We start from the raw sequence: 22,203 nt of genomic DNA on the forward strand, positions 1-22,203 counted from the left end.
ACATAATGGCTGACACTGGATACCCAGTGGGGTACCCACTTCTTGTACCATTTTCTAGGCGAGGTGGGAGAAGACTCAATGAAGCGATGCAAATATACAACCAGCTACTGTCTTGTTATCGAGTGCGGGTTGAACATAGAATTCATGATCTCAAGATATATCGATGCGTGTCCAGTCGTTTTCGACATAGGCGTTATAGACTGTGTGCAGTTACTAACTTAGTGATGGCCCTTACAAATAGAAGACGACGTCTTATTCATCAACTGAGAAATCTTTAATAGCTCAATTGGGTCGGATTGCCAAACTATCACATATTTGGTTAATCAATAATCAATAAAGATATTTTCCTAGTTTGTACAAATTCGACATGCATACAAATACAAGTCTGAATTACATAAATGCAAAATTTTGCCCTTTGTGTTTCACATGCAAAAAACAAAGGATTCGAAAGAACTCTAATAAATTAGTTTATGTACTGCAGGCCCAAAGGAATCAAATATTCACGATTCCTTTAACGTATTGTTGGTCGAGATTTAGAGACCGTGGGACGAATTTTCTTTGGTACAATTGTTGGAATGTTATTGTCGTTTCTTTTTCGCGCCACCAGGAAAATGGGCTGAACAAACACGATGGTGAGGGCCGGGTTTGAATTTTTTTCTGTTAATCCAGTGAATCCACTTTTTTCTCAGCTGCTGTTTTTCTAGACTTTTTCCTTGAGGAAATCGATAGAAGTGCAAGTCTTTATTTTTTTGTTGTTGTTGTTATAGCAGCCCGGCACACAGCATGTGTACCCGCCTCTCATTCTTGACTTATTGGAAAATACTTTCGATTCATTTGATAATGACACATCGTTGCTTTTACTGGGAAAAAACGAAGGCTCTTTCACCACTTCCTGACCCGTGCTGGAGCTCTTAGGAGAGCTAGGATCAGTGTAAGAAGTGTTAGAAGAAGAAGGTAAATTGCAATTGAAACATTTGTCTGCCATCTTGGTTTTCGATACCACCCTATCCACAATGCATTGCGCTCCTCGCGGTATGCAAATTTATAGAGGGAGTCGAGAATTGTAACTGGCACGCGTCGTGGAGCGTGTTGTACTGGTGCACAGTTTTCCTCAAATACAAAGTTCGCGTTTCCGATATGTCCTAGGCCTTCAAACTCGTCTTTGTAAGAGTTTAGTATTTCTCCGCGGCTCAGCAGTGAAGTTTTCTGTTCATGCACTTGATATACAGTTTGTGGCAGTTCATTGTCTATTGTTATCTTTAGTAATCCGAGTTGTTGACACGTTTGCGCTGACAGGAGCGGCTTATTCTTTCCTTTGACTACTTGGAATTCAAGACACTGTTCTTCTCTTATCTCTCACAATTGTAATGTTTACTTGGCCTAATGGCTCCATTACTGAGCCGTCAAATAGTCGTAACTTTGATTTACTTGGATTGACCTTTGGATCTCCATTCTGGTTGATAACTAAGTCGCGATGTGTAATTACGTTGCACTTTGCGCCAGTATCTAGTTGACAGTCAAGAATTGTAGAAAAGTTCTTATCAGTGTCTTTAAACTCCAGTTTAGTAACAAGATGCTTTCCTTGTTTGCCTTTGATGGTCGACAGTTCTTCTATTTGGAGTACATCATCGTCCGAGTTCGTTTCAGTGTTGTCATCACTTTCTTGTGTTACAGCATGCACACGTGTTTGAGCCTTGTTTGACATGCACACAGATGCAAAGTGATTAGGCTTTTTGCATTTTCTGCATTCGTTTCCATAGGCAGGGCAAGCTTCTGGTTTGTGACGTTCTCTACCTCCACAGTGAAAGCATTTGTACAGCTTACCTCTTGTTGTTGCCTTTTTGTTGTCTTGTTGTTTGGAAGGTTGCCTGGTGGTTGTAGTTGTTGGTCTTCGCTGTCTTTGGGGGCGTTGCTGCTTGACGACACGAACATCTTCGCTCTTTGTCATGTCCTGCTTTAGAGCTTTTTGTTGCCTCGTTGCAATTTCGCTGGAACGACACATGTTGATAGCTTTATCGAGAGTTAGCTTTTCCTCTTTAAGAAGTCTAAGTTTAGTCCCTTCGTCGTTTATTCCCAGGACCAGTCGATCACGTATAAGATCGTCGGTTAGCGTTCCAAATTCACAAGTAGAAGCATGCTTTCTAAGTCTGTTTATGTAGCCGTCAATGGTTTCTCCGTCCATCTGTGTGCAAGTATTAAAGATGTATCGTTCGTAGACAACATTCCGCTCCGGTTTAAAGTAGGCTTCTAGTGCAGTTAAGCAGGCATCGATGTCGTTGCGTTGCTCATCGCAGAGCTTGAGGTTTAGAAATATTTGTAGACAGTCTTTCCCCATGACTGATCGTAGTGTAGCAAGTCGTATTTTTGTATCTTGTCCTTCAAGTCCGGTTGCGACTTCGTAGTCTGTCCATTGCTGCTTGAAGAACTCCCAGTTTGTTACGATATCGCCTTTTGTATTCATAGGCGTTGGCACAGTTGGGAAGTTTGATGTGAACGCGAGTGTGCGGGCAGTGCCACTTTGCTCGCCGTCTTTAGTCATGATATACTGATACGTGTAGGCAAAGTTCGGTTTTTTAAACTTCTGACACCATGTTTCGTTTTTACAAGCAAGACACACAGAGTTGATGTGTACTGAAGGCCATCTTTAATCAACTGCAATACATGAAGTACAGACATGCTCATATAACAAATACTATGATTAATAATTGACTTAAACCGGATGTATATCGTAACAACCTTCATTGTTTCGTAGCCATTCTAGTGCCTCTGTTGCTGCTTCTGAATCTGGTTCAAAGATTGATCTGTTATGCTCTACAATGTCTTGTACTCCTGAAAAAGAGAATTTTGATGCATAAGTATGATCACTACCAAGGAGTGTTGACTCATCTCTCCATGGATAATAAAGCATAAGTAAATGATGAAAAAATAGTTCTGGTTCTTTTCTTTTGTTTGGCCTATGATATCTGATGACAGCGTTGACATTTCTACATTTCATAGTCTCAGTAGTATTCATCAATCTTATTTTGTTAGGCAGAGATGTCTCACTGGAATTGGTATTTTTTGATTCAAGTAAGTGATCAGGAAGTACCTCTGGCTGAGCATCATTAGTTTCTCTGTTTTCTTTTCTATAGTCCTTGTAATAATGAGCTGCAAATTGTGCAAGACAAAGACTATCTTCAGCAGGGATAGAGGCTGGTCTAATAGTGTAGCTCTCAATGATGTTGGATTTGAATATGACTGTACTCTCATCATCTAGTTCATCAAGCTCTTGTTTTGTTTTTGCAACTCGTACTCGTTTGTCTGCTAAGTCAGTACGAACAAACACTGTTGCAGGGACAAATTTCCTTAACCAGAGTTCAGCAATACATCTGTATACACATTCTTGTGAGCTAACCTCTCTTGTTGATAGAAATGCAGCACCTATCTTTCTTAAGCCATCTCTAATGTTCATGTTAGCAGCTTGAGCCTCTTTTGCTGCATTCATTATTGCTTGAAAACATTCAGTTTCATCCTTTCTGAAATAAGAGCAAATATAAGTTATGCACTTGTAATGATCAAACACTGGCTGTAAGTCTACATTGGCTTCAAATCCCTTTATACCAGCTATGAAGAAATTGTTTGTAAAACAGCTGTCAACAGGTCTTTCTAAATGCAGTTGATAGTTAGAGTCTGGTGAAACAGCTAACGCTGAATAATACTGTTCTTCTGCAATGCCTACAGAGTTTTAAATGTCATGTTCAGCTAGCGAAGGATCATAGCTAGACTTACTTGGATTTAATAATTTATCTATTTTCTGTTTCACTGAGGAAAGGATTTCTTTTTGTTTTTCCAAAATGCGAGTTTTATTAGTTTCATCCAAATCATCAGGAAGAGGTTCTGCCACTATAGTAGAATTCGTAAAAAATTGACCAAAGTTAAATTGCATTGCATATTTTTGTATTTTCTACAGGTTTTAGAATGGCTGTGCTTCTGGTACATTTTCACTAGTTCATGTAATTCAGCATCCTCTTCCTTACTTGGCAGGTAAGCCTGTACATGTTTATCTACATAGTTTATGTATTCTTGTTTGTTGTCATGGCTAAGCTTGGGACAGTCATCACACCATATAAGAGCATGCAATTGGGGATTCCCTCGCATCTGAAATTCAATACGAAGAGCATAGTACACTATTTTACCCTATACTGAAAGTGTTTAGCAACTACAACAGGATTTAGATTAACCATTTGACATCTCATTATAAGACAGGGCATCAACTTGTTCATCAGTTAGGTTGTTGCCTTGTGTTCTTGCTAATATTAAGCAACAAGCAATTATCTAACATTCACACAAAATGCCACCAAAAGGTAAGGGAGAGCAAATTACCGTGCAATAGCACCCTATGCCCTCCCCTCCCATCAACAATGAAAAAAGATATAATATTAGATGAATAAGTGCATGGTATATGATTGCATGGGTGGTATTTAATCTGATTGAATGAATGGATTGGGTAGATGGATGGTATTTTATTGGATTCGATAGATGGATGGTATTTCATTGGATGAATGAATGGATGGTATTTTATTGGATTGGATAGATAGATGGTATTTCATTGGATTGGATGAATGGATGGTATTTCATTGGATTGGATGGATGGATGGTATTTCATTGCATTGGATGGATGGATGGTATTTCATTGGATTGGATGAATGGATGGTATTTCATTGGATGGGTGAATGGATGGTTTTTCATTGGATTGGATGGATGGATGGTATTTCATTGGATTGGATGAATGGATAGTATTTCATTGGATTGGATGAATGGATGGTTTTTCATTGGATTGGATGGATGGGTGGTATTTCATTGGATTGGATGAATGGATGGTACTTCATTGGATGGGTGAATGGATGGTTTTTCATTGGATTTGATGGATGGATGGTATTTCATTGGATTGGATGAATGGATGGTATTTCATTGGATTGGATGAATGGATGGTATTTCATTGAATTGGATGAATGGATGGTATTTCATTGGATTGGATGAATGGATAGTATTTCATTGGATTGGATGAATGGATGGTATTTCATTGGATTGGGTGGATAGATGGTATTTCATTGGATTGGATGAATGGATGGTATTTCATTGGACTGGATGTATGGATGGTATTTCATTGGATTGGATGGATGGTTGGTATTTTATTGGATTGGGTGGATGGATGGTATTTTATTGGATTGGATAGATGGATGATTTTTTATTGGATTGGATAAATTGATGGTATTTCATTGGATTGGATGAATGGATGGTATTTCATTGGATTGGATGAATGGATGGTATTTCATTGGATTGGATGAATGAATGGTATTTCATTGGATTGGATGAATGGATAGTATTTCATTGGATTGGATGAATGGATGGTATTTCATTGGATTGGGTGGATAGATGGTATTTCATTGGATTGGATGAATGGATGGTATTTCATTGGATTGGATGAATTGATGGTATTTCATTGGATTGGATGAATGGATGGTATTTCATTGGATTGGATGGATGGATTGTATTTCATTGGATTGAATAGATGGATGCTATTTCATTGGATTGGATGAATGGATGGTATTTCATTGGATTGGATGAATGGATGGTATTTCATTGGATTGGATGAATGGATGGTATTTCATGTGATTGGATGAATGGATGGTTTTTCATTGGATTGGATGGATGGATGGTATTTCATTGGATTGGATGAATGGATGGTATTTCATTGAATTGGGTGGATAGATGGTATTTCATTGGATTGGATGGATGGATGGTATTTCATTGGATTGGATGAATGGATGGTATTTCATTGGATTGGATGAATTGATGGTATTTCATGTGATTGGATGAATGAATGGTTTTTCATTGGATTGGATGAATGGATGGTATTTCATTGGATTGGATGAATGGATGGTATTTCATTGAATTGGATTAATGGATGCTATTTCATTGGATTGGTTGAATAGATGGTATTTCATTGGATTGGATGAATGGATGGTATTTCATTGGATTGGATGAATGGATGGTATTTCATGTGATTGGATGAATGGATGGTTTTTCATTGGATTGGATGGATGGATGGTATTTCATTGGATTGGATGAATGGATGGTATTTCATTGAATTGGGTGGATAGATGGTATTTCATTGGATTGGATGAATGGATGGTATTTCATTGGATTGGATGAATGGATGGTATTTCATTGGATTGGATGAATTGATGGTATTTCATGTGATTGGATGAATGGATGGTTTTTCATTGGATTGGATGAATGGATGGTATTTCATTGGATTGGATGAATGGATAGTATTTCATTGAATTGGATTAATGGATGCTATTTCATTGGATTGGGTGGATAGATGGTATTTCATTGGATTGGATGAATGGATGGTATTTCATTGGATTGGATGAATGGATGGTATTTCATTGTATTGGATGAATGGATGGTATTTCATTGGATTGGATGAATGGATGGTATTTCATTGGATTGGATGAATGGATGGTATTTCATTGGATTGGGTGGATAGATGGTATTTCATTGGATTGGATGAATGGATGGTATTTCATTGAATTGGATGGATGGATGGTATTTTATTGGATTGGATGGATGGATGGTATTTCATTGGATTGGATAGATGGATGGTATTTTATTGGATTGGGTGGATGGATGGTATTTCATTGGATTGGATAGATGGATGGTATTTTATTGGATTGGATGAATTAATGGTATTTTATTGGATTGGATGAATCGATGGTATTTCATTGGATTGGATGAATGTATGGTATTTCATTGGATTGGATGGATGGATGGTATTTTATTGGATTGGGTGGATGGATGGTATTTCATTGGATTGGATAGATGGATGGTATTTTATTGGATTGGATGAATTAATGGCATTTCATTGGATTGGATTAATGGATGGTATTTCATTGGATTGGATGAATGGATGGTATTTCATTGGATTGGATGAATGGATGCTATTTCATTGGATTGGGTGGATAGATGGTATTTCATTGGATTGGATGAATGGATTGTATTTCATTGGATTGGATGAATGGATGGTATTTCATTGGATTGGTTGAATGGATAGAATTGGGTTACATCGTATTGTTTGGCTATGAGTAGAATACTAGTTGTATGGATTAATAATAGCTTAATGGATTACCATTTGAATAGGTTTTAATATTGGTCTTTACCGGAGGGGGGTCTATTGGGCTTAATATTTTAGAATGATCAAAATTTTCCAAGACGCTTTTTGGGAAGAGGGATTCAATGCTCCCACCTTTGAAAATGAATAGAGAGTGGAAGGTACATTTGGCAAATTCGACACTGAATTTACAATCACATTTTAACATTTCTTATGATATGATGTTCTTTTTGTGTCAGGGTCACCACAATAGCATGGGACAGCAATTACAGCAGACTTGAAGGATGTTTATTTGTTTGGATCCAGAGGTTAAAACAAGGAGAAAATCCCACAGAAGAGAAGCAGCAAGCATTCACCCCAACATTTACACTAACTACCACTAAAAGGTAAGAGGCAGTACATGAACAGTTTGCATCCACCCACCCCTCCCATCAACAGTGAACGGTACTTTACATTCATATAAAGAAATGGTTTCCCTTCGGTGTCTTGTGTCATTACCGACATCTTACTCTATTGGTGTTTGTGTGTGTGTGTGTGTTGGGGGGGGGGGGGGGGGGGGGTCAACTGTGCTTATATATATATTTAATACTGTTTGTTTTATCTAAATTGTGTACCCTAGTCAATTGTAGATCATGTTCACAAGTAGGGAGGGTGACCCTGGTTGTAATGAGACAAGTATTTTGCTTTCCTTCCGGGGGAACAACATAAAACGTGTCTCTGCAAAAAATACCTAGCAGTAGAGACTCCCTTTTAAGGGTGGTCTTTCCTTTGTACCAGCCACGATTGCTATGGAAAGAATGAAATCATTAAGAGGCTTTTCCGATGTTTTACGCTGGTACATGAAACCAATTTGTGAAATGGATTGCGGTTTTCTGATATGTGATAACGTTATCACTACGTAATGTATGGCATCATGTTTTATTTCAAAAAAATTTTTTTGACTTATAAAACATGCCTTTGATCGGTTTAACACAAAAATAAACTAAATTATAGCTGAGATGAATTGGAAAAAAGTTAAGCGTTATCTTTGAAAAAGGTAAAAATCGCTTAACGTTGATTAAAACCTATGGCTTTGTTCCTATTTATCTCAACTATTATTTTGCTCATTTTTTGGATCACAATTTTGGTTTCAATTTTTTATGAAATATGACGTCATAAATTAGGCGTATGCGTCATCACATAACAGACATCGATCCATTTTACAAATTGGTTTTATGTATGAGCTTAAAACATAAGAAAAGGCTCTTAGAGATTTTAATATTTTTCTTATAGTAACCGTGGCTGGTAAATAGGTAAGACCCCCTTAAACGTCATGTAAACATGTCCTAATACCAACTGCTCTGTTCAAGGAAGATCATAAAAATATATATATTCCTGGTAAAAAGTGTTAATCCGTTGTTGCCCTTAATCTCTGCAGGTATTCGGCATGATGGATGGCTGAAAGAAAACACGAAAGGAATCGAGAAAAGAGAAGAAAAGTGTGAATAGAGTAACCGAAAAAGTCGGAGAATCGATACTCGAAAAAGTGTTATTGAATTACTTATTGAAAGTTAAGAAAGCGTATAGAAAAATGATATAAATAGATCAAATAAAAGACAGACCAATATAAAGAAGAAAAGTAGAGTACGATAAGAATTGATAGGTAAAGAAATAGAAGTAACATAGAAAAAGAAATGAAAAGAAAAAGTAAAGAAAATGTGACAAACAAGACACGGAAAATAACGTTAGAGAATAAAAAGTAAAAACCAGAGTGAAAGACGAAATAGAAAACATAAAGAAGAAAAAAAGAAATGGAAAAAAAAAAACCGGTGAAGAACGTTAAAGGATACAACGTAAAAAGCTGAGCGAAATGAGAGAAAAAGAGATTGAACTATAGATAAATAGTGATTGTAAAGATTTCAAAATAAAGTGAGTCTTAATAAAATACTTTTCAAAAATATACTAAATGTCAGTCGTTACTATACGAGCCTCTTCATCATTCCCAAATTATCTTGAATGCGAGTTTTACAGGATAACACAAAAGAAATACCACACATTCCTACGAGAAAAGCTGTGATTTCTTTTGTATTTTCCTGTTCTGCTCATATTCAGGGTATTGTGACTGTTCAATAATTAGTAATACTCGAGGGATTGGCACAAATATAAAGAACGGAAAACATTACTGATTGAATAAAGGCAGTTATTTACAAAGTGCTAGATTCCTTGAGGCTTTATTAAATGACAAAGAATGCTGACTGTGAAAGAAATACTCGATACTCGAGGGAACGACGTGACTAAAACACAGAACACTAGTACTTTGAAAAGATTACAAGCAAAAACTGGAACAATGCATTTTCAAAGTGAAAGATTCTTTGGGGCTTGCGGAATTAAAAATTACAGAAATAAAAATTGCACGGGTCTCCACTCCCATATTCACCCAAATATGACGTCATGTATTTGACTTCTTTGGGCGCTGTCTAGTTTAGTCACGTGTTATTCCCTCGGGTAATTCCTTTTATTCTAGGCTTGAAAACACTTATTCAAACTGAAGTAAAGAAAATATTATTATGTGCATAATTTGCTGGTATGAAACGGTTGGTGCGGCGTACTGTTTTGCTTCAAGAAGTAAACTCAAAATAGACGCGCAAAGTGGCGAAGAAACAAGATTTAATTAATGAGGATTGAACGGTAAACTTTTGGGACACAGTACAACTGGTTTTGAAAGAAATTTGTTGAGCTTTTGACTAAACTAGAGTCTTGATCACTGCAGTCACGCTATCAATATTGTCAAAGACTGCAGTCTGTACTGTCTCAAAAGTTTATACGGTTAATCATAATAGTTCTCAAGCAAAGATGAATTTTCATAATTGTCAAACTTTTGAGACACAGACAACTGGTTTGGAAAGCAATTTGTTGAGCTTTTGACTCAATTAGAGTCTTGATCACTGCAGTCACGCTATCAATAAATTACTTTCAAAACTGCAGTCGTACTGTCTCAAAAGTTAATACGGTTTAATCATGATATTTCTCAAGTACATATGAATTGACACGATTGTCAAGAGTTAATAAACTTCATAGTTCAAAGTGTAATAAAAAATGTTGATGCTGCATGCGTCTTGAAATCTTTGTTCATTATTGTCTCCGGGTGTACTTTATTCTTCTGGTCTAGTGTCTCAATAATAAAGGCATTTTTCAACTGTTGTTTTATTTTTCTCGTTTTCTGTTTTCAAGGGTGTCCAACAATAATGGGTCAAAGACAATACATCAGACAATAAAAGTTCAATGTTCTTTTATTACAATCTGCGTTAATTGATAAAATTACAAGAAAGTAAAATGAACTCAAACCCCCCGAAAATTTTTTTCTGTCATATAAAAGTGAAAAAACGAGCAAAAAAATACACAAATTGGGGGTCACGTGACATATCACGTGACTAATTAACATATTTTCATTTTTTGCCTAAAACAAGCCCTTTTAGGCAGTTTTAGACTTCGTAGAGTCTTAATATAGTCTTTTCTGCCCATTTTACGCGTTTTGGGCGAAAAATATTGCTCGAAAACTGTTAAATTTTGCTTATTTTTTCGCCAAAAAGTCCGGTTTTTGCGGGATCCCTGTGTAAAATGCTAGTATCCAGTCCCTGTGCATGTCACCTCTTCATTTGTTGCACGCTGCTGCTCGTTGTGGATGTGTTTCAACGGGTGCAAATACATGATGGACTTTTTGGCTGAAATTGTACAAGAACAAAGATGGTTATAATCTCGTGCTGGACCTAACAGAGAAACAAGTACACGAGAACTATGAAAGGTAAGAATTAGATCGTTTTTTTCTGCGTCTTTCTTGCATTTTGCTGTATTTTTGACGAGTTTGTAGATTTCAAATGTTCGACTCACCGGCTTCGTCCGCCATAACACGTGTTAACTTTGAACCCTGGAAATTCAACTTTTTCTGCAAGAAACAATGATATTTGTCATAAATAAACAATTTTAGTAAGTTTTGAAACAGTTTGCAAACTTAGCTTAAGAATATTTTCATTTTTTTATATATTTTGAAAATTCGGTTTTTAACGTTGTACGAAACTTGTTATTTTGTAAAAGTTTCAAACCATTTTCTCCCTAAATCCTAAATATTAATGTCTTAATCTCTATTCTTTTTGTATTGCAGTCGAAAAAAAAAATTCATGTACATTTCTTCGTAAAACCGTCGATTGAGCCTGTAACAAGATGGCCGTCGTTTCTTGACATCTGAGCCTGATAGTCACACTGCACCTTGACTCTAACCAATATATGCACACCAACCAGCAAGCTAACCATGGATTTACTGCCTTAAAAGAAGCAAAAAACTTTGATAACAATATGGGCTCACCTTGTTAATGTATTAGTATTGACCTCATTATCAAGATGATAATTAATGTGGTAACCTGGTGATGACCCTATGACCTTCATAATATGACCACATTCCAAGGGGTACTGATCATTAGAGGTATGTATTAATTAATTATGTTGGGCATATATACTTTAATGTAAAATCATTGTTGGGTTCAAAAAATTGCTTGTAAAAGTTAAGACCAAAATGGAACATGGGAAGCAGATTAATATTAAAATATTTTATATCATGAATATTTTATGAGTAAAAATACAATAGAAATCACTCAACCATAGCTAGTCTGCCATTCTCATTTACATTCCACTTTAACATACATTTTCTCTGTCAAACTCACTGAAATTTCAAAACTTTTAGTATATCATGAAATTATACTCCTAGACATTTGATATACCAGGGGCGTCGCCATGGGAGCTTAGGGGGCCATTACACCCTCCCTCGATATATGTTAATTTGTTTTTGCAAAAATAAAACGTGAAACATGATGCCTGTTCTTTTTTTGGTTCACCATTTCAGGGGCCCAAACAAAAAGGCCCCCCCTTTGAAGAAAACTCCTGGCTTTGCCCCTGTAGACAATAATTATAGAATAGAGAGAACAATATGCGTGGTGGAGGTGTTGGCCTTCTTTATAGGGACAATCTTCAAATTAAAAAGGAACTTTGTCACTCATTTTCATCATTCGAATGCCTTGAAATTTTATTAACTAATTTAACTAAGGTCAGGATTTTTGTCATCTATCGTCCACCGCCTTCACAAGTTAACGGCTTGTCAGTTTCGGCATTTCTTGAAGAATTTTCTGATTTTTTGGAGCAAGTTGTACTTTTTCCTGAAACCATACTCCTTCTGGGAGACTTCAATTTCCATGTTAATGATGTCAATGATCCTTCAGCAAGGAGGTTTCTGGACCTTCTGGACTCTTTCGACCTTAAACAGCATGTTCTTTGTTCTACTTTCCATAGTGGTCATACTCTTGATCTGATGATTACTCGCTCTGATGATTCTTTACTATCTGACATTCACATGTCCGATATAATCATTTCTGACCATTGTCCTGTTCTTTGTCACTTAGATCTTGTCAAGCCTCTTAACAAAACAAAAGTTATTTCTTTTCGTAATTTGAAATCTATCTGTCTTGAATCATTTAGGTGCGAAATTAGTGGTGCTTTTGCTCATGTTGACAATTCTGATCTGTCTAAGCTGGTATCTCATTATCATGATGCACTTTCCTCTGCGATTGATTCTCATGCTCCGCTTAAGCGTAAGGCCATTACTGTCCGAACTAAAAAAGCGCCCTGGTACAACCATGAAATTGACTCTCAGAAAAAGTTGAGGCGAAGGTATGAACGTCGTTGGAGAGCGACAGGACTTGCTTCAGACAAAGTACTATTTTCTAGGCAATGCGCTGTTGTTAACAAGATGCTGTTTTCTTCTAAACAGCAGTTTTTCAGTAGTGTTATCGCCGATAATGGAAATGACCAACGTGCTCTTTTTAAGATTGTGTCCGGGCTACTCCAGCCTAAACAAAGCTTACAGTATCCTCCCAGTTCTGACGACACCTGTCTGGCAAATTCTTTCATCCAGTTCTTTTCTAATAAGATTGAGCGTATCAGACAGGACATTTTTAAAATTCTTCCTGTTCAGCATCGACTCCAACCAGATCCTGTTAATTGTTCTTCTGTTTTTCAAAATTTCGACACTCTAGGCTATGATGAGGTTTCACATTTAGTTGGGTCCACAGCTAAGTCATGTAGCCTAGACCCTATTCCTGCTTCTCTTCTTATGGAATGTCTTGATCTTTTAATTCCAGTGTTTATAAATATTATTAATCTATCTCTCTCCCAGGGCGTATTTCCTGATTCTCTCAAGATTGCTAAATTGACACCTATTCTTAAAAAACCGAATGCTGACTTTGAAGTTTTTTCTAATTTTCGACCTGTTTCTAATCTACCATTTATCTCTAAACTAATTGAAAAGGCTGTTGCTCATCAGTTGAATGATTATTTAACTAAATATAATCTGCACGATCCACTTCAGTCGGCTTACAAAGCCATGCATAGTACTGAGACAGCTTTGGTTCTAATTCATAACGACATCCTTCAATCTATTGATGCTGGTAACTGTGTCATCCTTATTTTTCTTGATATGTCAGCTGCTTTTGATACTGTCGTTCATGATACTTTACTGGATAGACTTGCTAATCGGTTTGGTATTGGTGATGTTGTTTTAAGCTGGTTTAGATCCTACCTGTCTAATAGGAAGCAATTTGTAGGTATTAATGAATGTTCATCTTCCCTTTGCAATCTTGATGTTGGGGTACCGCAAGGCTCTGTACTAGGCCCGGTTCTTTACTTGCTTTACACATCTCCACTGGCAGATATTCTTAAGCGACATAATCTCAGTTATCATTTTTACGCCGATGATTCTCAGCTTTATTTATCTTTTAAAGGCAATGATCAGTTTGCTCAATCTAGGCAATCTTTAGAAGAGTGTCTATCTGATATTTCTGAATGGATGCTTGTTAATGGACTGAAGTTAAAACACGATAAAACGGAGCTGATGTGTATCCACTCTAGGTTTCAAGACTGTCCTTTGTTGACTGAGATTCAAGTCTGCGGGAACATAATTGTCCCTTGTTTATCAGCTGTTAATCTTGGAGTGGTTTTTGATGACCGTATGACTGGTGAACTCCAAGTTAGCAATATCTGTAAATCCTCCTACTTCCACCTAAGGAATCTGTCTGCTATTCGTAAATATTTAACCGTTGATTCTGCTCAGACAGTTATTCATGCTTTTATTTCTTCTAAACTTGACTATTGCAATGCTCTCTTGTATGGATTACCTAAATATCTTGTTGAGAGGTTGCAAAGAATACAGAACTCTGCAGCTCGTATTGTCACCTTCACTAAGAAATTCGATCATATCACTCCTGTGCTGGTTGATCTTCACTGGTTACCTGTTCACTACCGAGTCATTTTTAAGCTGCTGCTGTTAACTTACAAGGCCTTGAATGGCCTTGCTCCTTCATATTTGTCTGATCTTTTGACCTATCGCTCCTCCAGTTATTCTCTACGCTCTGTCTCTAATAAACTCCTCGTTGAGCCTAAAGCTAGGCTTAATACTTATGGTTTCAGATCCTTCTCCTTTTCTGCTCCAAGACTGTGGAATAGGCTTCCCTTAGAGATTCGTTTAAGTTCAACAGTTGCTAGTTTTAAAAATAGACTTAAGACACATTTATTTTCTCTTTTTCTTAATAATAAGGAGTATATTTAAGACTACGTGACTTAGATTTGTTTTATATATTGCAATTATTAATTAGTTTTATTTTTTAAATATTTACATTTTATTCATAATCAATAGGTAAGCATTTTGTAACTATTGTAAATATTCTATTGTAATTTTTTGTGAAGCGCCTTGGACAATTTTGGAGATGAGCGCTATATAAATAAATTATATTATTATATTATTATTATTATTCACATTTGCTCTGTATGGGCTTTACAATGGCTGGCATGTTGCTTGTACAAGATTAGCTGCTTGCTTACATTGTATATATTACTTACACAGTATGCACTCAATTTCTATAAGCAAAACATCTTGACTGTATCTTGAATTCAATACATCAAAACTATATTACCATATCATTCCCAAAATACTTTTCAGTCAGTACAATCTTCTTTTTGAACCCAACAATGTTTTTGCATCTCGGTATATCAATCATTTCAAAGTCAGTGACTTAGTACTTAATTACCATATGATGATAAGGTTATTTGTGTTGCATCTTTTGTTTTTAATCCAAACAGTACATCTCAAAACAGATTGTTTATCAGTATTTGTTGTTTGTTTTCATCAGCTTGTCAGCCACTTTAGTCAAGCTACATTTGAATGTACAGTATTGATGCTGTCAAGCTCTGGTCAGTGCCTTTGGTTCCTTCACAACATTCTAAGGAGCAGCTTATTGTTGATTATCAGGTATGTATTAATACATTATACTACAAAGGCATAAATATTTCAGGGTTTGAAACTGTTGTGACTAAGTACTTGATCAGTTGTTTTTCACCCCACCCCTCACCCCCAATATTTTTGCTAATAAACCAAACTAATACATCTAAGACATGTTGTTTAATGGTATTTGTTATGTATTTTTTTCATCAGCTTGTCAGCCACACTAGTCAAGGCCACATGTGAATGTATTGATGCTGCCAAGCTCTCGGGGAGGTATTTTTTTACAAGTCCAAAAAGGGCGTGGAGAGGGTAAAGATGGAATACATTAAAAAACAAAGGAAAACCACTAAGTCCAAATCAAGACTTTATTTCAAACACAACTAATAACATCAAACAACTTACAAGGTGAAAAAATTTCTAAGTCTATTTTGGCAACTTACCAAAAATATCCTAAGTGCCCACTTGTTTCCAGACTCCTAGAAAATTCTAAGTCAAAAACCAAGATGCTTACCTTAAAATCCCAAGTCACACTGCCTGAAAATACACAAAGTATATGTTATTTATACACTAAAATATAACACAATGTCCCCTCCCTCCCTATAGAGTACCCTCCCCCCTTACAAGCATTCCCTCCCCCCAATACAAGTAGTCCCCTCCCCCCAGTATAAGACTTCACCCCCCCCCCCCAATATACTGCTTATCCCCTCCCCCCTTTGTGAGTTAAACCCAGTTGTAATTGACCATGGATTTCTTTTTTCAAGTATAAGCTTGATCTCAAAATGCATATGCATAGGCTTTTCATGTTATTAAGAATATACTTTGATTTCAAAACTTGTAAACTTTAAAGTATTTGGTAGCGTTTCAATTTGTAATCAAATGAGTTTGCTAAAACATCAATTTCAAATTTCATAAAAAACTTTTCCAAAAATTACAATCTGTAATAAGAGGGATTTTACTTGAGGTTTTCAATGGCATTATCTAGCAATATGCTAGGAAATCTAGGAAAAATCATGCATTGATAACATACTTCATAATAGTAGAAAGGAGAAAAACAGACTAAGAGTCTTATTATGAAGTAAAATCCCTCTAAACTTTGGTCAATTACAACTGGGTTTAACTTTATCTCTGAAATCAAATCAAGAACAGACAACGCAAAGTGTGTGTGTGTGCATATGGTGTTTGAGGTCATTCGTTTGAGGCATGCTGGCAAAGCTTGGACTTTAATTGGTCTTGATAATCATGATCATAACTGTAGTGTTTTATCCATTTAATACAGAAGAGTTTTAGCAAGTTGATCTCTTAATGTAGCTTCTTTGTCACAACTTTTCGTTTTTGGTTCAATAGTATGCAAAGACAAACAAAATGTGCAAGTTGCTCAATAATTATTTCATTTGATTATTGAGGAAAATTTCATGTGGTTGGTTGCTATTCATTACACAGGGTAGGATGGATATGTAGGATAAATTTTATGATAAGGCCCATTGCTGTAACATGAACCATAACTTCATAACTTTTCAACATTTTCAGAATATTACCAAGTAACCTAAGTCATTTGCAGCGTGCCTCAAACGAATGTAATGATTGGTTTGTGCAGTTTACCCCTCCCCCTTGTTTCAATATTTTTATTTCTCAATAATTACTGGGAAAATGTATGGGCCTGAGGGGTGAGAGGTGGGGGGAGGTGAAAGGGTTTTTATGGCTGCCTGGCACCAGCTTTACTACTTGTTGATAAAGAATAAATCAATAAGATCTAAATAAGGCACATCATAATGACAACCTGAACAGGAGAGATCTGTGAAAACCATGAGACTGAAAATACCAATAAAAATCCAATGAACTATTTTGTCCCTTCACAAATAAACACACACTTCATTTTCAATTAGCCCCAATTACTACTATGTGCCAAAGATTAGCTACACGGGGTAGAAAGTCATCATAAAGTCATCATAACTAGCATATGCAATAGCATGCTCACAGTAATAGTGCAGCAAGCAGATTCTATTAAAAGCTGTACAGTCAAACCACCGCAAGCGTGAACACGAAGAGGTCCTTAATGACTTTACTTTTGGATTCTTGATTTTATTATTGGATTCCAACATTCATTATTGGAAACAAATCTTCAAAGTCTAGCATATACAAGGGCAAAGCATATATGCAGCTGAAATGCAAGACCAACTTTTTGTGCAAGGAATATGTGATAATAATGACTTACCTTCTGTTTCCAAGAGCCTAGTCAAGTTAATCAAATTTACTATCATTATTTTTTGAATATTGATGGACAAAAATCACTTTACATAAGAAATAATTCAATTACCGAGGGCAAATGGATTTTATTGTTCTGCCATCTAACAACAGGCAGTCCAAACTGTATTATGGCTGCCAGAACAAGATGGTGCAAAGCCTCTATTAAGTAGAATTTGATATATAAAAATTATTTACATAGGGTCTATAAGGTGATCCAGGCCAAGTTCATTGTAGCATGCTGAGGAAATTTCGAATTTCTCTGAATTTTCTTGCATTTTTGACTAAACTCGCCTTGTGTGTCTTTTATGCACTGATATGTGACAGTAATCTATGATGATCACTAAGCTATACAGGGGTGGATCCAAGAATTCCTTAGGGGGGTTTCCCAAATGAAGAGATTTATATAAAGATATTATGCATTACTCCAAAAAAGCTTAAGAGTAACTAGAGCATTAGTGGGGGGTTAGTGGGGGGTGGTATCAGGTGCACTGCAGCCTGACACCCCCTTGGATCTGCACCTGCTATGATTTTGACTTGTTTTCCATAATGGAGATAGAGCAGGAAGAGAGCTTATGTCCTGTTGACTATGTACTAGTGGCCTACTAATTACTTTTTATTAATAACAAAATTTATAAAATTATAAACCTGACATAATAGGAGAAGCAATGAACAATGGATTAAATATCATGTCAAAAAATAGAAAAAATGTTTTGAGCAGTGCTTCAACTTATGAAATTATTATTCACTTTCTACATTTTTCAAGTATTTAATTACTCGGTCAAAATATGGATGTGCACCCATGGAAATGGGAACCATTTTATAAATGCTAGATAAGTTGATTATTTACAACAAATATCAAATTACACAGTAGCAAAACCAAATGGATCATGGGAAATAGTAAGGCAGTTTGTGGTACAAGTTCTTTATTTTAGTATTAGGAATAATTGCATCTCAATGGAATACTACCATGTGAATGAAACACAGGAGGCTAATTAAGTTTAGGCAACCTTACTACTACAATGAGTGATACATCTTACAACCACCGCTCCTTGTAAAGGGGCTCTTCCATGAGGTTCCCTCCACACACACTACACTGTACTACTACATTCTATATTATTTTACAACATACGACACTCAACTCACAGAGAAAGTCCTTGTAGCAAGGGAGAGAACAACACATCACACAAACTCAACTCACATATGATCCAGTCTGAGTAATATTGGCCTCGCCCCAAAGCAAACATAAAGTGTTCTCATTTCCTGATTGGTTGATTGTTTGAAAATCCTGATACCTATGGTATTGATGTATAACTGACAAGCAATAAACATTCTCTGGCAAGTAGAGCTTATTTGATTTTCAGCCATAAAAGTCAGACTTATTTTGGTACTTCTGCATAACAATGGAGGCTGGTCTTCAAAACACAAATATATCTGTCAAAGTTTTCTTGTTTCTAGATCACTCGATTGCATAAAAGTTCAGACAGTGCCAGTAACATCCCTTCAAATAGTTAATAAGGCACTCCCCAGGGGTTGTTTACCCTAGCTCGCGTTGATCCCTAAAAACCAAGGGTGCTACCGGCACTGTCTTCCACTTCAATGAATTTTGAGCACCAATCTTTGAAAATCATCTTCATCATCATGAATCATCACTGGATTGTAACTAGGTAAGACCATCATCTTCATCATGTACAATGTTCAATAGTGAGTTGCATCAAGTCTATTATATTTGGATGATTCTAATATACTTGACATATTCCTGTCTTGTTCTGTATCTTGTACAATGTTCAATAGTGTGTTGCATCGAGTACATCATATTTGGATGATTCTGATATACTTGACACATTCCTGTCTTGTTCTGTCTCGTACAATGCTCAATAGTGAGTTGCATGAAGTCCATCATATTTGGATGATCATAATATACTTGACACATTCCTGTCTTGTTTTGTATCTTGTACAATGTTCAATAGTGAGTTGCATCAAGTCCATCATATTTGGATGATTCTAATATACTTGACACTGTCCTGTCTTGTTTTGTATCTTGTACAATGTTCGATAGTGAGTTGTACAATGTTCAATACAATGTTCAATAGTGAGTTGCATCAAGTCCATCATATTTGAATGATTGTAATATACTTGACACTTTCCTGTCTTGTTTTGTATCTTGTACAATGTACAATACTGAGTTGCACCATAAACTGTGATGGCTTTATAAACTTCTTGCATATGCTGATGTGCCTTTTATAAAGACAGTTCAACAGTTTTTCATGAGACAATCTTACTTCAATCATCATTATATTTGTATTGTATGTCTGTTTTTAGTTATTTGTATAATAGGATCTTTTACATTCCAATGACAGTTCTAGTACACTAGTATGGTCATTTGAAAATTAAATAAATTGGGTGATTTATCCATTTAACATATTATTATTTAAGACTACATTAAGTTTTCAAAGAGTTATTGCATTCAAAATTCATAAAACACATTCAACAATTTAAAAATATCATTATTTATACAATCATCAAAATTGATGATAGTATGGGTTTGTAGTGATATTTAAGATAAATACCACAAGTGATATTTCAAAATTATATCATGTATAATTTCACGTGCCTGTAAGGGAGCAAAATTATTGACAATTATGAAATATCAGGAGTAATATTTATCCTTAATATCACATACAAACCATCTGCATTCATCATCAAAGTGTTTGAGATTGCTGTGCAGTTTGATATTCCTCTTAACAGCTGTCAGTGTAGTAAGCTGCTTTTTCCAGGCTCTTCTAATAATCAAAGAGATATATCATCTCCTTCTTCATAATTTGTGAGTAATCTCTCATTTGAATGACCAGTCATACCAATGATCTCAGACCAGGATTGACTTGCAGCTTGTAGCTTCTTCACTGACATCTTGCAGTCACTGCGATTTGTGAGCATTTTCCTTTGTATTTCTGCTTGGCTTGTCACAGTATTCATAAATGTTTAATGTGGTTGAGTTCCATTCTCTGTTGTTCGTATCACACTTGTGCCTTTGGATGCCCATTTGCAGCAAGACAAAACAGACTGTTTGCTTTAACATTGCTAGACAACAAGCTTTCAATAGGATACTTTTCATCACTGGTTGCAAACTTTGTGGACTGATCAACTCTTTGTTTCTTATGCAATCCTTGTTTATGAGTTGTGGTGGGATTTCTTTTCAAATATAATGGTTTGTACACCATTATCATCTACAGCAAATGTGAGATCTTCAATACACATATCGCAGTGTTCTTGTAAGGTCTTCAAGCTAAAGTGTTAAGTGAACAAAAACCACGTGGTATTGATAAAAAACTTGGGGGAATGATATCTGAGGAGCCCCTTCAACCACAGCTGCTCTTCATCTTGGTAGCTAAGCTCTTGAGCTGCACTGGGTCTTTTTCCACTGGGTCTTCTTCGTGAAGCCCTTGCTTTACCTTCTTGCACTTATGGCACAGCTTTTCTCACCTCTCAAAATTCTGTATCTTTTGCAACAGAGATAGGACTGTGGTTGTCTTTGAGTAAGTGGTCAAGAGGTACAGCGTAGCAGCATAACATTTAATCTGCCTTGTACTTCAGATCCATCTTTCTTATCTCTGCTAAAGAACTCTGTAACTTTTCATCTAGCTGTTTTGGCTCATACTCCAGTAAATTACTCTCAAATTGTCAAGTGATGGTACTTCTTCAATATTTGATTTTCTGAATTTTTAAAAGCTCATTGATCTTAAAGCTTGGCCATCGCTCCTTCATTTTTTCAACATCAAAGATTTAGATCCAGTATATAGTAGTCGCTATGGAGATTGCTGAAATACTTAGTACGTATTTCAATGAAATTTCTCAGGTTGTAATATGAATATTTTAGTTTTTATTTCAGTCATACACATATTCATCATCATTGTTATCAAGGTAGCTCCCTCAAAAGTGAAATTATGGCAAATTCTTGATATTCTTACGATGTTTAGTGTAACATCACTTAACAAGGTCTCAGCTTCTTTAAAAAAAGAAAGGAATATAAAGCAAAGCAGTGGTTGAATTATGTAGCTTTGCAACAGAGGCTGCTTTTGTGGATTAGAACCATTATGCTACCATATGCTATCTGTGGTTCTGTTGGTTACTTGTTTTAGTGTTTGTGAAATCTTTATGTGTTCAGGTGCTCTTTCTATTAGTAGTATAGGGAATGGGGGTTCCAGCGCAATCTCAACACGGGGTAAGACCCGCGTCAAAAATCCACCTACGGAAACAACCCACTCCAAGTGTGGTTGGGGGCAACAGCGCAAATATGTTAGTCTATATATGGAGTGCGAAGATTGTAAGAGAACTTTTAAGAAAGAAGCGGATTTGAAAAAGCATTTGAAAATGAAGACGAAGTGTATGAGCAGTTATGATTGTGGATGTGGTAAGAAGTTTGAGACTAAGGTTAAATTGTTTTGGCATTGTCAGGACTGTGAGTACGACTACGACGACCTAAAAAGTGCTTGGTATTAGGTATAAA

General features: G+C 36.1%; 1 protein-coding gene and 3 long non-coding RNA genes across 4 annotated transcripts in view; 2 read left to right on the top strand and 2 right to left on the bottom strand.

Annotated features, from left to right (window-relative positions):
• Positions 1 to 9,634, top strand: part of LOC148909107 (uncharacterized) — a 49,156-nt gene extending 39,522 nt beyond the window's left edge. Inside the window, exons 2-4 of the long non-coding RNA XR_016120346.1 lie at positions 3,950 to 4,023; positions 7,396 to 7,542; positions 8,574 to 9,634. This is a non-coding gene — a long non-coding RNA (uncharacterized LOC148909107). The remainder of the gene's footprint in view (positions 1 to 3,949; positions 4,024 to 7,395; positions 7,543 to 8,573) is intronic.
• LOC148909114 (uncharacterized) lies at positions 2,711 to 3,484 on the bottom strand. Its single transcript, XM_089033575.1, has one exon. It carries the CDS (start codon positions 3,482 to 3,484, stop codon positions 2,711 to 2,713), a length of 774 nt encoding a protein of 257 aa, XP_088889701.1.
• Positions 9,635 to 10,409: 775 nt separating the features above from the next.
• LOC148909115 (uncharacterized) lies at positions 10,410 to 15,569 on the bottom strand. The gene is made up of 4 exons (XR_016120431.1): positions 15,262 to 15,569; positions 11,317 to 11,454; positions 11,024 to 11,078; positions 10,410 to 10,857 (listed from the first exon to the last, which is right to left on the bottom strand). It is a non-coding gene; the product is annotated as an uncharacterized LOC148909115 (long non-coding RNA).
• On the top strand, positions 11,532 to 15,721 carry LOC148909116 (uncharacterized). Its single transcript, XR_016120432.1, has 3 exons — positions 11,532 to 11,612; positions 15,364 to 15,482; positions 15,666 to 15,721. It is a non-coding gene; the product is annotated as an uncharacterized LOC148909116 (long non-coding RNA).
• The last annotated feature ends 6,482 nt before the right edge of the window (positions 15,722 to 22,203 follow it).

Source organism: Actinia tenebrosa, unplaced genomic scaffold (assembly GCF_029948245.1).
Source record: "Actinia tenebrosa isolate PJP-AT-01 unplaced genomic scaffold, QUT_ActTen_1.0 PGA_scaffold2__45_contigs__length_23673736, whole genome shotgun sequence".
In the NCBI taxonomy this organism is placed as follows: domain Eukaryota; kingdom Metazoa; phylum Cnidaria; class Anthozoa; order Actiniaria; family Actiniidae; genus Actinia; species Actinia tenebrosa.